The sequence below is a fragment of the Lytechinus variegatus genome, chromosome 13 (genome assembly GCF_018143015.1).
Source record: "Lytechinus variegatus isolate NC3 chromosome 13, Lvar_3.0, whole genome shotgun sequence".
In the NCBI taxonomy this organism is placed as follows: Eukaryota; Metazoa; Echinodermata; class Echinoidea; order Temnopleuroida; family Toxopneustidae; genus Lytechinus; species Lytechinus variegatus.
In genome coordinates, this window is record NC_054752.1 from 33,991,881 (window position 1) to 34,008,210 (window position 16,330).

The following is a 16,330-nucleotide window of genomic DNA, read 5'->3' on the forward strand; positions in this document are numbered from 1 at the left end:
TTGGGACAGACATTGTCTCATGTGTGTCCCTCACATTCCCAATAAGACAATCTGGATTTGTGAAGGTGATTTTGATACTGTTTGATGTTGTATGTTTTTAAAGTGATGTAAATCAAACACTGGCGTAAATCCATGATATCACTCTATGATGCAGTAGTTCTCCCCCCCCCCCCCCCGGAACAAAGGTTTACTGCTTAAATTTATGCCAGAGAAACTAAATGGATTACTGGCGTACAGATGGGGGGGAGGCTTGGGGGGCTCTTGCCCCCCAATTTTTTCATGACCAAGAAAAAAAAGGAAAAGGAAAGAAATGCAAAGGGATAAGGATAAAATATGATTTTTTATGTCACAATCTATCACAAAATTGGATTTTTGTAATAAAAGTGTCAACATTTTTGCTCACTCCCAACTTTTTATTAATTTTACGTGATGTGCCAAATTGTCCCCCCTCATATTTTTAGGCTCATTACGCCAATTAAATGAATTAAATTGATTGTGTTTCAGTCGGTACTGTTGCCGTTACGGAATGGCGGACCAAGTTCAGAAGGAGGATGAATATCAAAGACAATATCGTGTTGCACAGAGCCACAGACTCTTTGCTCAATTTTGAAACTGTGAGTTTAAAAATGTTCTTGTTTTGCACCCATTGGTAGTTTTCATTGCAGACTGACAAGGTCTTGCCGCAGTGTTACATGATAGAATTCTTCTGCTCAGCCAGCGATGTCATTGCATGGCAAACACTTATTTGGCAATATAATAATAATAATAGTAATAGGCATTTATATAGCGCCATCTGTCTAGAAATATTCTATTCCGAGGCGCGTTGTTATTATTATTATTACCCCGGCTTTAGCTCGAGCTGCCTCTCAGCGCTCATGCATTCAAGAATTAATCCTGCCGGGTACCCATTCACCTCACCTGGGTCGAGTGCAGCACAATGTGGATAAATTTCTTGCTGAAGGAAATTACGCCATTCCTGGTATTCGAACCCACGACCCTGTTTCAAAGTCAGAAGACTTATCCACTGGCCCACAACGCTTTACATTATATCAATATTATGCATTGATGGAAAAAGCTGTAAACCACTTTATACTTAAAAAAAATATTCCTGGATTCTGTAAATGTAACTTTTGTATTCTAATGTATCCTATATAAGCTAGTTATCTCAAATATACAATAAATCGGTCATTGACTTTGAAAAGACTTCTACATGTGCAAGCTATACATTGTAAGTCTGTTTAATTTCCAATCTTTATATGTATTTGTACATATGCCCATTGCTTACTAGGTGAAACACTACAACAATCAATCATTTGAGGTGGGCAGGTATCGTGAGAGCATCACAGACTTTCAGGTCAGTTTTCTTTCGTATATGAATAAACAAGTATCGGTAGTAGTAGAAATAGTAGTAGTAGTAGTAGAAATAGTAGTAGTAGTAGAAATAGTAGTAGTAGTAGAAATAGTAGTAGTAGTAGAAGTAGTAGTAGTAGTAGTAGTAGTAGTAGTAGTAGTAGTAGTAGTAGTAGTAGTAGTAGTAGTAGTAGTAGTAGTAGTAGTAGTAGTAGTAGTAGTAGTAGTAGTAGTAGTAGTAGTAGTAGTAGTAGTAGTAGCAATGTCAACTTTTGTGTTCTTTTTTGTTCAGCATTCAATATCTACGATTTAGTAATTTGGGGGAAAATTTATTTTTCTACTGAAAATTCAGTAAAAAAATTGTAGTAATCTCTTTCTTACTCTAAATATGTATTTAAAACATCAAGAGCTTAAATCATACTGTATACACAAAATTGCGTAACTCGTTGGAAAAAACATTTTATTTGTATTTTTTTTTTATTAAAAACATTTTTTATCACAACCCTGAAAAAGTTTTGCATATCATATCATTAGCATGTACTTCAGCATGAGCAGATGAAAACAAAATCTACCTTTCATAAACACCATGTCTTCTAAATATTCTATTTCTCTTTTGTATCGTGAAGTTGAGTGAGTGGCATTTTACAGTAGTTGGTGGCGTACTTGGATTCTTCCACAACTTTGTCGTGAGCGGCTGTCTCCTCATTTGCTCCATGCTCTGTGCTCACTACATCTGTGAAGGAACCCTCAAAGTAAGTCTAAAAATCATAATCAGAATTGGGTTATTTTTAAGGGAGTTTTCTGTGCAGGGGGTTGTACATAAACGGGGCTTTGGGAACAATTTTTGTTTGCTGGGGTGCTGAAGTAAATTTGACAAGCGTCCCCAACCCTCCCCCCCCCCCCCGCAAAAAAAGTTCCCAACCACTAAGTGTTGGTCTTTTTCCCTATACAGTGCGTCCCAGAAAAAAGGAAACCGAGATTTAGTGATCATTTATCATTACTTAATCATAGATGAAATAGACAAATGACCTACCAATTTAAAGCTTAGAATCTCCTCTTTCATCTGATATTACTAGATTGTTTTTCCTTCACGCATGAGTGAGCAAAGACAATTTGAAGAAAGGATATCAAAAATGCATTTGGCGGGGGGTATCTGGGTTTCAAAGAGAAAACCACATTTTTGAAAAGTTCAATATCTGCTCTTTAATTTGATACCTAAATGACAGAAAATGGTGAAGAAATAACAAAGTTCTGGTCATTTGAAATAAGGCTTGAATTTCAATAATTTCATAAAATGAAGAGGTTCTCCATGCTGGCGTTGAAACTCACTTGACACTCCGTTTTGTTGACGATCAGCCATGCATTAAACCTTTTGTTCACCATGCGATAGCTTCTGTGGGAAAATGGTGAAAACACTATATCATGAAATTATGGAAATACAAGCCTTATTTCAAATGACCAGAACTTTTTATTTCTTGACCATTTTCTGTAATTGTGGTATCAAATTAGAGAGCAGATATTGAACTTTTTAGAAATGTGGTTTTCTTTTTAAAACCCAGATATGGCCCGCCAAGTGACTTTTTGGTATCCCCTTTTCAAATTGTTTTTGCTCATTCATGCGTGAATGAGAAATAATCTAAGTAATTCCAAATGAAAGAGAGCAGATTCTAAGCTTTAAAATGGTAGGTCATTTGTTTATTGTATTTGTGATTAAGTTATGATAGATCATCGATAAATCTCGGTTTCTTTTTTGTGGGACGCACTGTATTTCTCAAATTTGCCACGCCTACCAGCATTCCAGAGGGTGCTGCCTATGGATGAATAATACATGCAGCACCCCCTTGGAAATTCCTTGGGGTGCTTCAGCGCCCTCCCTTCCCAAGGCCATGTAGACGAACAGGGGAGCGTTTCATGAAAGGACTTGTCGGACGTTTTATCCGACAAGTCCTGTTTTATCTGACAGTTACTATAGTAACTATAGTTACTATAGTTACTATGTTACTATAGTAACAGTGCTTCTCAACCAATCAGAATCCAGGAAAGCTGTCAGATCTGACAACTTGTCGGACAAAAAATATTGATGAAACACCCCCCTGGTTGTAGACGAAGTCGGATTAGACCATGTGGGAGGAGACGGAATGTTGATGAATCGGCTGTAAACTAATCAACAATGTACCTGTTTAAAGGGGAATCCAACCCAAATAAAAACTTGTTTTTATAAGGAAAAGAAAAATCAGACAAGTTGATAGCTGAAAGTTTGAACAATATTGGACAAACAACATGAAAGTTAAGAATTTTTAAAAGTTGTAACTATTGGTAATCACTATACCCATGGAGACTTCAAATTGGCCACATATGGGATGTCATAGTGATGTAAGGCAAGGACTACTCTTCCATGTACTCCAATACATATTATGGCTAAATTGTCATTTTTCCCAAAAGTTTTATTTCAAATTATATTTTTCTTTCATGAGGACATAAAACAATATACTATCTGGGTTATATTTAGATTACTGCCCCAGGGGAATGGGTACTTAGGAGAAAACCACAAATCCCTGATAATAAAGTACATGGCCTATGGGAAAGATGTCCTTGCCCCTTGTCATAATTTACTTACCCAGTTGCCAATTTGAAATCTACAAAATATTAGTGATCTCAATTTTAAAACAGCAATAACTTTCTTATTGCTTGTCCGATTTCTTTTAAACTTTCACCATTCTGTTTAATTTATTTTTCTCCTTCCCAACACACCATTTTATGGCCAAGGCTGGATTCCCCTTTAATTTGTCTTTTTTATGAAAAGAATTGTTGCAGAATTAACACTATTGTCTTATTGTCTCTGGAGGTTGTGTGTGCGCTCTATAAAGGCTTGTTCTGGAGTGTGTTTCATGAAAAAAAATTGTCAGACAAGATGTCAGATCTGACAGCTTTCCTTGATTTTGATTGGCTAAGAAGCACTGTTACCATGGTAACATGTCAGATAAAATAGGACTTGTCGGTATAAAACGTCTGACAAGTAATTTCGTAAAACTCATCCCAGGGGAGCATTTCATGAAATGATTTTAACCGACAATTACCATAGCAACAGTACCTCACAGCCAATCAGAATCGGGGAAAGTTGTCGGATATGAAAAATTGTTGGACATAAATGTTGATGAAACGCTCCCCAGGTGTTCAGTTGACGAAACTCGGCAAGAAAGCTCTTCAAGATTTTTTTTTTAAGTAATAGACCCAAATAATCTTGTCAGGATAGTGAATTCATTATGACAGATGACAAGCCACGATGTAATATGTTGATTTCATGAGTTTTTTGTACAAGTTCAGACCTTTTTTATGAGACTTGACGTGTACAATACACATTGATTTGCGTTTGTGAAATGCTCTGTTATACCTGTATATACCTCATATAATGTTGTGAGCATATGAAGTGAGGGGCCATAAGGAATTCCTTAATGCCTCCAGTCAACCCGGCATCCTCACACCTCAGTCTTATTCTGGGTTAAACGTAACATGGAAGATCTGATAGAAGACCAACTTTTACTTGTGCATCGTAGGCACAATATGAATTATTCTGACTGATTTTTTGTTCCAATTCTGACAGGTTGGAGACTATGTATTGTTAGCAACGTATTTCACTCAGCTGTACAACCCGCTTTCTAACTTAAGTTTATTCTATGTGTGAGTATTGAGGTTATATTGTGGTAAAAGTAAAGCATTGGGAGATAAATCTGCAACATGAAAAGCTTGCACTGTGATGTTGCATCACTTAACTTTTAGAGTCTCGTGCCACCTTCGAGACCAAATCTGTGGTGCCTTGTTAGCATTTCTGGTGTTGCGCATCATGTAAGCAATTTTCTAAAATGCTTCTCGTTTCAAATGTGTAGGTTTTGTACACGGTGTCAGACAAAAAAATTGTTGCAAAATGTGATTTCACTTTGAAGTCCAATGCAAATTGTGTTGCATAACTGGAAACCCATGTGCAAAACTATTATAAATTTGGTCTCTTTGACTCTGATACTTGAAAGACATTGCAGAAATGTTATGTAAAATGTCGGGCGGGCACATATCTTAGTGTCCATGAGGTTTAAACTTCTTTTGTACAATTTATTTGTTATGTATTTGTCTATTTTGATTCTTATTACATATTGTGTATTTGTATATTTATATGATGTTAGAGAGGAAGACGTACAACGAAAACAGATGCGATGAATAATTTTAACAAACACAATGTAGTATTAAAGAGAAAGGTCAATGTCAGGTTGTATAGAGGTACATGTATCATCCAGCTTTATAGGTTGAGGACTTAGATATCTTGAGAACAAATATTCACCTTTGTTTGAAGTGTAATTTCATTAGGCTAGAGGTACTATCACTTCCTCTTTGATCTATATTATTTTTCATTTTCCTATTTTCTGAGTATACCGTTAGATGATCTGGAAGTTTTGTTAGTCCCATCATGTTCTTATTATTGAGAAGTTGCCAAATTCACTTCAACAATGAATACTGTGATGTTTTCTTATTTGAAACTTTAATTCCTTCAGCAAAATACAAGATATTCTCATCGACATAGAAAATATGATTGATCTATTTGAGGAGAAGCAAGAGGTAAGTAGATATGAAAGCCTATTTCCAAAGGAACGATATTTATATGCATTATTTAAAGCTTATCTTTAGCTTTGGTATGAAAGGATTAGTATAAATGTGAACTATACTTGAGTATCATCAAGTCAAGCACTACAATGTTACAAAAGTGTAGTAGTCATTGAATGCATTTTTCACCAATTATGATATAAATATGTCATCCCCACCCCCCCCCCCCGCCAATATTATTTGAATTTAAATCTAGCGCTCTCTACAGTGCGTATCAAAAACAAGTTTACACTTTGAAAAAATCCTGTAAAATTATGTAATTTCCTGAAGATTTTTCCACACTTTAACATTGGTAGAGATCCATTTAAGCAAATGACGATATAACTGTCGAAAAATATTTCCGCTTGAGTGAGCACCACTCACTTTTGAAAAGATAGTGAAAAATGATTTGCGCAGAACTTTGAAATAGTTATGAGGATAAAAGTAGACCTTCATCATGAAGAACATGTGGAATTTCGCTACAAAAATTGATTTGAAGATATCTTTTACCTTTTTAAACTTGTTTCCTTGCCAAAAACACTTCGAAGGGTGCATTTCGCCTCACCCCACTTCCCCACACACCGAGGCCATTGTGACGATATTTGCTTTACACTGAGCTGTAATTTACATGAAATGGCTAAGGCTTGATTTTCATTTTGATAATCATTTTCAAGCTTGGGAAAAGTGTGGAGAAACAAGTATTAAATGAAAAATGAAATGTAAACCCACTTTATATGATAAAAACTTAGTGAAAAAATGCTAGAGATGTCTGAAATAAACTTTTGTTCAGATTCAGTTATGTCCTAAGATCCAGCTGGCACAAAAAGGTTAAAGGGTATGCTTACTTAGTGTTGAAAGGTCAATTTGGGCGGCAAAATTGTTACAGGATGCTTGAATGTATCCGTTTTATTTCAATTGACTAAAAGTGCAAGGGAAATGTATGAGAAATGTGTCGCAGGGTAAGTTTGATTTCGCCCTTTCCACTTGACACAGCGTGAAAACGAGCATTTCGCACAAAAAGGTTTCTGCGAGCTTTACAAAAATGGACAGTGCTCACTCAAGTGTAACATTCTGTCAAAACTTTTACCATCATTGGATAGATGAGACCCAAACCTAAGATTATATGTGAAAAAAATACCCACATGTTGTATATTTTTTAATTCCCAGGTTTTTTTCAAAGTGTAAACTTTTTTTGATACGCACTGTATAATTATGTTTTCTAGTTCTTTTATATAGCACTTTACATATTTAGTACTTGGATATTAAAACAAATAATGGCAAAGATCATTATCCTGAAATTTTCAGCCCATTCCGTGCTTGAGAAGGTCATTTATATAGTCAAGGCAAAAATACCAAGATACTACATTTTGATTAGATACCTGATTGAATCCAAATCTAATGTAAAATGGGTAAATTTACCCAATAAAATCTATTTTTAGACTATATCATTCACACTGCAACCATTTTCGGGGGTGCATCCATTAATATGATCTACATGTAGTATTGAAATAGAATAGTGACATTCACTTTTGGGAGAATTTACCAATACTTAAGATAGGCTTTATTCCATAGAAGTACTGATTTGCCGCTAATTTGTGCATTTTTGTCCTGTCTGTTGAGATCACAGATGTGCCTGTACAACTATCAAATTCCAATTCCACTAATTTCTGTCCTTAATGTATTATATGACACCCAGTATTTTCATTTGATTGGTTGTTTGATGTCGATCGTTCAGCCCAATTTACAATGATGTCATCATCCATGAAATTTTGGATCCATTCATCATGCAAATTTGGATCCATACGATTTCGTCCATTGTACGATTGCCGATACCATTGGCGCAACACGTAAGGCACTCGTGTTTGCAGTGTGCAAGTTGTATGTATGCGGCAGTCAATAGACCTTGTTCGCTCTATATGCACTTTTGCATTCAAATTTATTATGACAAATGACAAGGATAAATTTTTATGAATCTTTTAAAACTTATAATGAATGTTCCTTTCATGAGTGCTATGGACAAAATACTTAATTTGGTGAAAGATGAAGTGAACAAATCATTCAACTCGGCTACGCCTTGTTGAATGGATCTTTCATCTTTCACCTCATGAAGTATTCTGTCCATAACACTCATTAACATTCATTATTTGTATAAATATCAAATTCAAATCCCATTTGTGGAGCGTTGTGGCCCAGTGGATAAGTCTTCTGACTTTGAAACAGAGGGTCGTGGGTTCGAATCCCAGCCATGGCATAATTTCCTTCAGCAAGAAATTCATCCACACTGCTGCACTCAACCCAGGTGAGGTGAATGGATACCCGGTAGGAAGAAATTCCTTGAATGCTTTGAGCGCCTAGGCAGCCCAGCTTAAGCCGGGGTAATAATAATAGCAGGGCCCGCTGAGAGAACAGTTTTCGGAACTGAAGCGGCTTCCCTGGGTAAATATTCCTATATTATTATTATTTTTCATCCTTGTAGATAAAAGATGAACCAGACGCTTGTGATCTGATTATTAACAACAAAAAGATGGAGTTTGATAACGTCTCCTTCTACTATAACAAAGAGTAAGTGAACTTCAGGGACTCATTTCATAAAGAATTGTTATAATAACAAATTTTACAATCAACCACGAGTTATACTATTTTGCTTTTTTAATCAGTAATTAATTAATTATGCATTTCATATTTTATAAAGATATTCTATTCATATAATTTGTCTATGAAAATTTATGTTTCGTCTATTAAAACTTAATGAAAGTAGTTGCAGTAAAATACTGATTTAGTGAGAAAGTCTGTAAAACCAGGGTTAAGTATTACTATACCACTATGGATCTAGATCTGGTCAGTTACATAAACTGAACTTCGTGAAATAAAAAAAATCTAAGCTGAAAAACCATCATCCTGAAGATCACCAACACAGATAGGCACACGTGGAACAGTGTATATATATTATTACTGCTGGAATAAAGACCCGACTGAAGTGCCTGAATCCGCGCTTATTTTGCTTATTTCTCAGCAATTACACAATTTCTTCCAGAATCATTTGGCACATATCTTTTATTCATACAAGAAGGCACTTGGGTGGTCATTATATTGGATTCTGTAAAAAGTCATTTTGAGATTGTTACTACAACTGGCATTTATCTTTAAGTTATTGTTGAATTTAGTTGTTTGTGTAACTATGAAAAATATGAATGATATGAATAAAATCTTGTACCTTGAACTTGTTAGCGCTAATAACATCCTTTTTTTTAGTCATTGATGTGTTAAATTAAACCTGTCATATACCATGCAACTTGCCCTATTTTCCTTTTCTTTTTTTTTACTCCAGGAAGCCTATCCTCCACAACGTCTCTTTCACAGTTGAGCCAGGACAAACACTTGCTATTGTAAGTTAATGTAGAAAATTTGTAAGTTACACTGGCTCCCTGTAAAACAACATATCATTTTAAAGATTTTGTTAATTTTCCACAGCATGCATAGTTCATCTCTGCAGTACCTCAGTTAAAGGTCAAGTCCACCCCAGAAAATTGTTGATGAGAATACATAGAGAAAAATCAAACTAGCAAAACACTGAAAATTTCATCAAAATAGGATGTGAAATAAGAAAGTTATGACATTTCAAAGTTTCGCTTATTTTTCACAAAACAGTGATGTGCACAACTCAGTGACTTGCAAATGAGACAATCGATGATGTCCATCACTCACTATTTCTTTTGTTTTTTATTGTTTGAATTATACAAAATTTCATTTTTTTTACAGATTTGACAATAAGGACCAACTTGACTGAACCCTATAGTATTAAACAATGCTAACTCCACATGTTCAGAGAGAAATTGATTGTTGACAATGAGGAGAAAATTAGAATATTCTCTATTTCATATATCAAAACACAAAACAAATAGTGAGTGGATGACGTCATCAGTCTCCTCATTTGCACATCGACCAGGATGTTCATATAACTGTTTCGTGAAATTAAGCAAAACTTTAAAATGCCCTAACTTTCTTATTTTACATCCAATTTCAATGAAATTTTCAGTGTTATGCTTGTTGGAATTTTCGCTTTTTGTTCAAATCAAGTTTTTGTTGGGGTGGACTTGTCCTTTAAATTTAAAAATGCTACACCCCTTTATGATAGTTAATAATAATATACCATTTATAAGATGCAGATTATCTAGTTTCTTACTGGAGCGTTGTGGCCTAGTGGATTAGTCTTCGGACTTTGAAACAGAAGGTCGTGGGTTCGAATCCCAGCCATGGCGTAATTTCCTTCAGCAAGAAACTGATCCACGATGTGCTGCACTCAACCCAGGTGAGGTAAATGGGTACCGGTAGGAAGTAATTCCTTAAGAAGCTGTGTGCGCTATGAACGCCTAGCTTAGCCGGGTAATATAGGAGCGCCTTGAGCACCTAACAAGGTGGATATGTGCGCTATATAAATATCCTATATTATTACTCAATGGCGCACTATGAATTACCCAAGCTATAGCTCCAGCTGCTAAAAGCACTTGGTTCATTCAAGGAATTGATCCTGCCAGTTACCCATTCACGTCACCTGGGTTGAGTGCAGCACGATGTGGATGAGTTTCTTGCTGAAGGAAAACACACCGTGGCTGAGATTCAAACCCTGGTCCCTCTGATTGGAAGTCAAGATTCATAACTACTCAACCATGACACCTGCACATTACATTCCTCCACTTCTCGATATTACCTCATTATCTCATTTGAGATAAATGTTAAGGTGGTTTTCAAATTCACTGAAAGAAGCATTTCATAATTTGATGATTATTTCATGTATTCCTTTGAAAATATTCAGTTCATCACATCCAAGCTTAAGAGTAATACAGTCTTCAAAATCATTTATATTGAAGTAGACAATGCAATGACTGTTTGATCTTCTAGCCACCTCGTCTGTACCATGTGTTTCTAGAATTTAAATGCTTTTCCGGGAAAGCTTAGACATCTTCACTTGAAAGTATTAGTGCTCATCTGAATTATAAAAAAGGGAAAGCGAATCCCAGCCATGGCATAAGAAACTTATCCACCTTGTGCTGCACTCGACCCAGGTGAGGTAAATGGATACCTGGCAGGAATTTATTCCTTGAAATGCCACTGCACTGTAAAAGTCTTTTGGGCTAAAGCCAGGGTAATAGTATCCAATAAAGCGCATAGGGATGCATTTGGCAGTGATATGCGCTATATAAGCATGTTGGTAATATTATTATTCTCTATCCTTGGTGAATAGGTTGGTCCTTCTGGATCTGGTAAGAGCACTATTATCAGGTTAATGATGAGGTTCTATGAGCCTACAGATGGTCACATCCGATTAGACGGTCAGGATATCAGTAAGGTAGGATAGAAATCTATTCGTTGATATTAATCTTGTTAACATAAGTTTGACCTAACTCTTTATCCGATTCCGTCGCACAGGCCCGTATTCTGAACTCGTATTTAAATTAAACCCTGGTTTTAAGTAGTGGTTTAACTATGGAGAGCCAATTGGGGTTAAAACCTTTAACTGTACACATCCAATTTATTGACTTGTATGACATTCAAATTGTTCATAATTGTTTAGGAATGACAAATGAAGTATTTTTTCTTTATGAAAACCAAATAATAAACATAAGAAATGTACATTAGAAACAGAATTTTTGAATTTTTGGCTCCCCATAATTTTCATAGAGTTAGACCGTGGTCTAAGTTAAACCTGACTTCAGAATACGGGCCACAGTCTTTAATAGGATATTCCGTATCAGTTTTTCAAAATACTCCATGTCAAGAGACTTGCTTCTTTTGCTATGAGCCACAGTTTCCAAAGACAATTACTAGTTTCTATAAAAGCTTTTCTATCATTTCCAAATCATGTGACCTTTTAGTTTCTGCATTAAAAAATAAACATTTAAGCAACATTAGTTGGAAGAAATACAGCTTCTAGATATCTAAAGCAAGTAATAATTTGATAAGCTTATGTTGAGGGAGGGGGCAAAGACTTTCACATAGTTTTGTACATTTTTATTCTACTATAACACTGATTGATGACATCGCTCATGTTGTTTATTTTGCAGGTAACACAGAGTTCTTTGAGGTGTGCCATCGGAGTAGTTCCACAAGATACAATTCTTTTCAATGATAATATCAGGTTAGAATCAATTAACTTCTTATTACATCTGTAGGTGTCATTCCTACCAAAATAGTAGTAATAATAATAAAAAAAATAAAGCTGTTCGTAAAGTAATGCACATTTTTAAGATAATCAGAGTGTTTTTTGTCTCGCCTGCATCGCAAAGCAAGACTATTGACGCCACTTTTTCGATTCTGGTTGCGATTTCATCAACATTGAAATCTAAACCAAGGTTAACCTTTTGAAATATCATTACTTTAACCTTAATAGTATGGACCTATTTCGTGAAACGTGGACATACATGTAATCAAGTATCGCTGAAAATCTTGCATGAGTTCAGGTCACATGGTCAAGGGCAAAGGTAATTTAGGGTCAATGAACTTTGACCATGTTGTGGTATCAACATTGAAATCTTAACATAAGCTTTTGAAATTTCATCATAACTTTGTAAGTACAAGGAGTTATTTCATGGAACTTTGACATAAAGGCAATCATGTATCACTTACCACTTGACATATGATTTGTTGGTCACATGATCAAGGTCACAGGTCATTTGTTGGTCAACAAACTTTGACCATGCTGTATCATTAATTCCAATCATCTATTTTATAAAGCTTTCCTATGATGGCTAGCCTGTTTCGGCAAATGAAAACTGTAATTTCAGGTCAATGCCCATAGGTCTTTGATAATAGTAATAATTCTAATAATAACGGTATATTTACCCAAGCAAGCCACTGCAATTTCCAAAACTGTTCTCTCCCAGCGGGCCCTGCTATTATTATTACCCTGCTAAGCTAGGCTACCTATTCAGGTGCACACAGCTTTTTGAGGACTTACTTCCTGCCGGTACCCATTTTCCTCCAACCTGGGTCGAGTGCAGCACACTGGATGAATTCCTTGCTGAAGGAAATTATGCCATGGCTGGGATTTGAACTAAGACCCTCTGTTTCAAAGTCCAGAGACTAATCCACTGGGCCATGACGGTGTTAATATTTCGCTTACGAATCCTGTCTGTATTCCTTTATTTCATTTTAAATCAACAAACTTACAAGGATCTTTATATCAATTGACTGTTATTTTTTCCTTGTCTTTTTGAAAAATCATTCATCTTAGTTTTCTCAAAGTCAGCACTGCTGCTACACTGAATTCAGAAATGCAGGTGTGACTGCCAGAAGTGTTCAACTTCTTAGGAGCTAAATTAACAACCTAGGGACATATTAAGTGGCATGAGAAAGGGTCACCGGTCTTTTGTAAACTCATTTGTAACTTTATTTTATGAAACACCAACAAAATATTAATGCCAAATGCCAAACAAATGTGTTATATACCTATTCTATCAAATCAAGCAGATTTCTGTGGCCTCAATTAATTTGACTTGTTTCTGTATTTCACTTCATTATAATGCTGAAAATACTGGAAATTATTGTTATTGCTTAAATAAAAAAACGACTTTACAAAAAATACAGTTTCTTAACTGAAAACTGGCTTTGTTAATGTTTCGCTTACGAATCGTATCTTTATTCCTTTATTTCATGATTATGATAGTATCATATTAAACATGAAAGAGTGGATTAAATATATATTTTGTTGCCCCCACTAAAGGCATAACATCCGATATGGCAACATGCATTGTGCATTAGAAGAGATGGAGGAAGCAGCGAAATCGGCTGATATTCATGTAAAGATCAAGTCTTTTCCTGAAGGTGAGCTCACACATGTTGTCCTCTGCATTTTAAATAGCAAGTTTTTGATTTGCACGTCGACTAGTGGACTGCGACGAAAGTGCGTCATAATAGTCTTTGTGTTTACGGTATACAGAACCGCTGGAGTAAATCACCACGTGGCTTCAATCAATGGGCAAGGATTTGATTGCTTGTTTACTACATTTCGAACGAGCGTGATCTGAGCGAAATCCACGGTCGTCATGAAGTTGACGTGTCAGGAATGGCTTGCACATGCTCAGTGTCTTCCAATCATGTGCTCGACTGACTTTATATACCATCAACACAAAGCAGACTATTATGACACACTTTTCACAGCAGTCCACTAGTCAATGTGCAAATCGAAAACTCCCTACTGTTACAGAGCATGATGGTATTGATAATAAATGGGTTTAGAGATGCAGCTTATTGTGTGTACATACAAGTCACCTTTTCATGCTTTTATCATTGTATGCAACCTCCCAGCCATGCATTTGTTGTGCGGCAGTGTATTTTGCTGCATCATATTATATTACCCACGGCATGGTCCCTGGGGAGGGGGGGTACTCAAATTATGACATGATACATGTGTGCCACACCAAAGGTTAAAATAGGGGGCTCTGGAACTAAATCATGGTGTTAAAATAAGGGGGGGGTCTGCGGAATGGCTCTTGGATCAACAATTGCTAAAAATGCAATGTTACGCAACTAACCACATCAAAATGGGGATCTTTGGAACGAAGCATAGTTGCCGCTAGCGTTAGTGGCTGTGTAAAAGTGTGAATCCCTGACAAAACCACGAAAAACCACAAACAAATTTCATGATCTCTAGAACAGGAATAAATAGGAATTTTGATGGCTATCTGAATATTGGTAATGCTGATTTAGGCTGTAAGTGGGGGTCTCCACCACGGCACATACATGTACGTATCACACATGTATACTAAGTACACCCCCCACCCCATGGCGTGGTACAAACAGAAATACCATCTGAAGTACTTGTCCTATTTTGATCCACTTACCTCTTCACCCTTCTCAACAACAGGCAATATCTTCAAAGCTACTATATAAAAGGATTAAGCTCTACCAGTCTATTCAGAAGTGCTTGATTCTCTCCATTCAAATTATACAAAAGAGAGATTAGATAGACCTTGATAGAATGTGTCTTGCATCAGTAATCAAATTGTGTCTTGATTTCTCTGTCTTCTTGATTTTTACAATGCAATTCTATTTAGTTTACCCCAGAAACTGTTATGTAATCTTTAGAAGCTTCAAATTGCTGCAGCTTGTGTCATCATGCTGTCAAATAAATACTCAAATAATAAAGGGAAATCCAGCCTTGGCCATAAAATGTTGTGTCGGACAGGAGAAAAATAAATTAAACAGAATGGTGACAGTTTGAAAGAAATCGGACAAGCAATAAGAAAGTTATAGCTGTTTTAAAATTGAGATCACTAATACTATGTAGATTTCAAATTGGCAACTGGGTAAGTGAATTATGACAAGGGGCAAGGTCAACTTTCCCATAGACCATGTACTTTATTATCAGGGATTTGTGGTTTTCTCCTAAGTACCCATTCCCCTGGGCAGTAATCTAAATATAACCCCGGTAGTATATTGTTTTATGTCCTCATGAAAGAAAAATACAATTTGAAATAAAACTTCTGGGAAAAATTACATTTTAGCAATGTTATATATTGGAGTACATGGAAGAGTAGTCCTTGCCTTACATCACTGTGACATCACATATGCGGCCAATTTGAAATCTCCATGGGTATAGTGATTACCAATATTTACAACTTTAAAAAATTCATAACTTTCTTGTTTGTCCGATATTGTTCAAACTTTCACCTATCAACTTGTCTGATATTTCTTTTTCCTATAAAAAAAGAGTTTTTATTTGGGTTGGATTTCCCTTTAATCCTATCTGAATGCACACTGCACTGGCTCCCTATCAAGAATATAGTTTTTGTCTCACCTGCGAAGCAGAGTGAGACTATAGGCGCCGCTTTTCCGACGGCGGCGGCGGCAACGGCGGCGTCAACATCAAATCTTTGAAATGACGTCATAACTTAGAAAATATATGGACCTAGTTCATGAAACTTGGACATAAGGTTAATCAAGTATCACTGAACATCCTGCACGAGTTTCACATCACATGACCAAGGTCAAAGGTCATTTAGGGTCAATGAACTTTGGTCGAATTGCGGATATCTGTTGAATTCCCATCATAACTTTGAAAGTTTATGGATCTGACTCATGAAACTTGGACATAATAGTAATCAAGCATCACTGAACATTTTGTGCAAGTTTCAGGTCTCATGATTAAGGTCAAAGGTCATTTAGGGTCAATGAACTTTGGCCGAATTGGGGGTATCTGTTGAATTACCATCATAACTTTGAAAGTTTATTGGTCTAGTTCATTAAACTTGGATATTATAGTAATCAAGTATCTCTGAACATCCTGTGCGCATTTCAGGTCACATGACCAAGGTCAAAGGTCAATGAACTTTGGCCGAACTGGGTGTATCTG

General features: G+C 36.0%; 1 protein-coding gene across 2 annotated transcripts in view; it reads left to right on the forward strand.

Moving 5' to 3' along the window:
- LOC121426874 (ATP-binding cassette sub-family B member 6, mitochondrial-like) overlaps nt 1–16,330 on the forward strand; it is a 75,066-nt gene that overhangs the window by 32,223 nt on the left and 26,513 nt on the right. For both annotated transcript variants that reach the window (XM_041623277.1, XM_041623278.1), the window contains exons 9-18: nt 505–614; nt 1,289–1,354; nt 1,977–2,102; nt 4,952–5,028; nt 5,892–5,955; nt 8,456–8,541; nt 9,308–9,365; nt 11,222–11,326; nt 12,042–12,115; nt 13,700–13,800. In XM_041623277.1, coding sequence (XP_041479211.1) covers nt 505–614; nt 1,289–1,354; nt 1,977–2,102; nt 4,952–5,028; nt 5,892–5,955; nt 8,456–8,541; nt 9,308–9,365; nt 11,222–11,326; nt 12,042–12,115; nt 13,700–13,800 — 867 coding nt within the window. The remainder of the gene's footprint in view (nt 1–504; nt 615–1,288; nt 1,355–1,976; nt 2,103–4,951; nt 5,029–5,891; nt 5,956–8,455; nt 8,542–9,307; nt 9,366–11,221; nt 11,327–12,041; nt 12,116–13,699; nt 13,801–16,330) is intronic.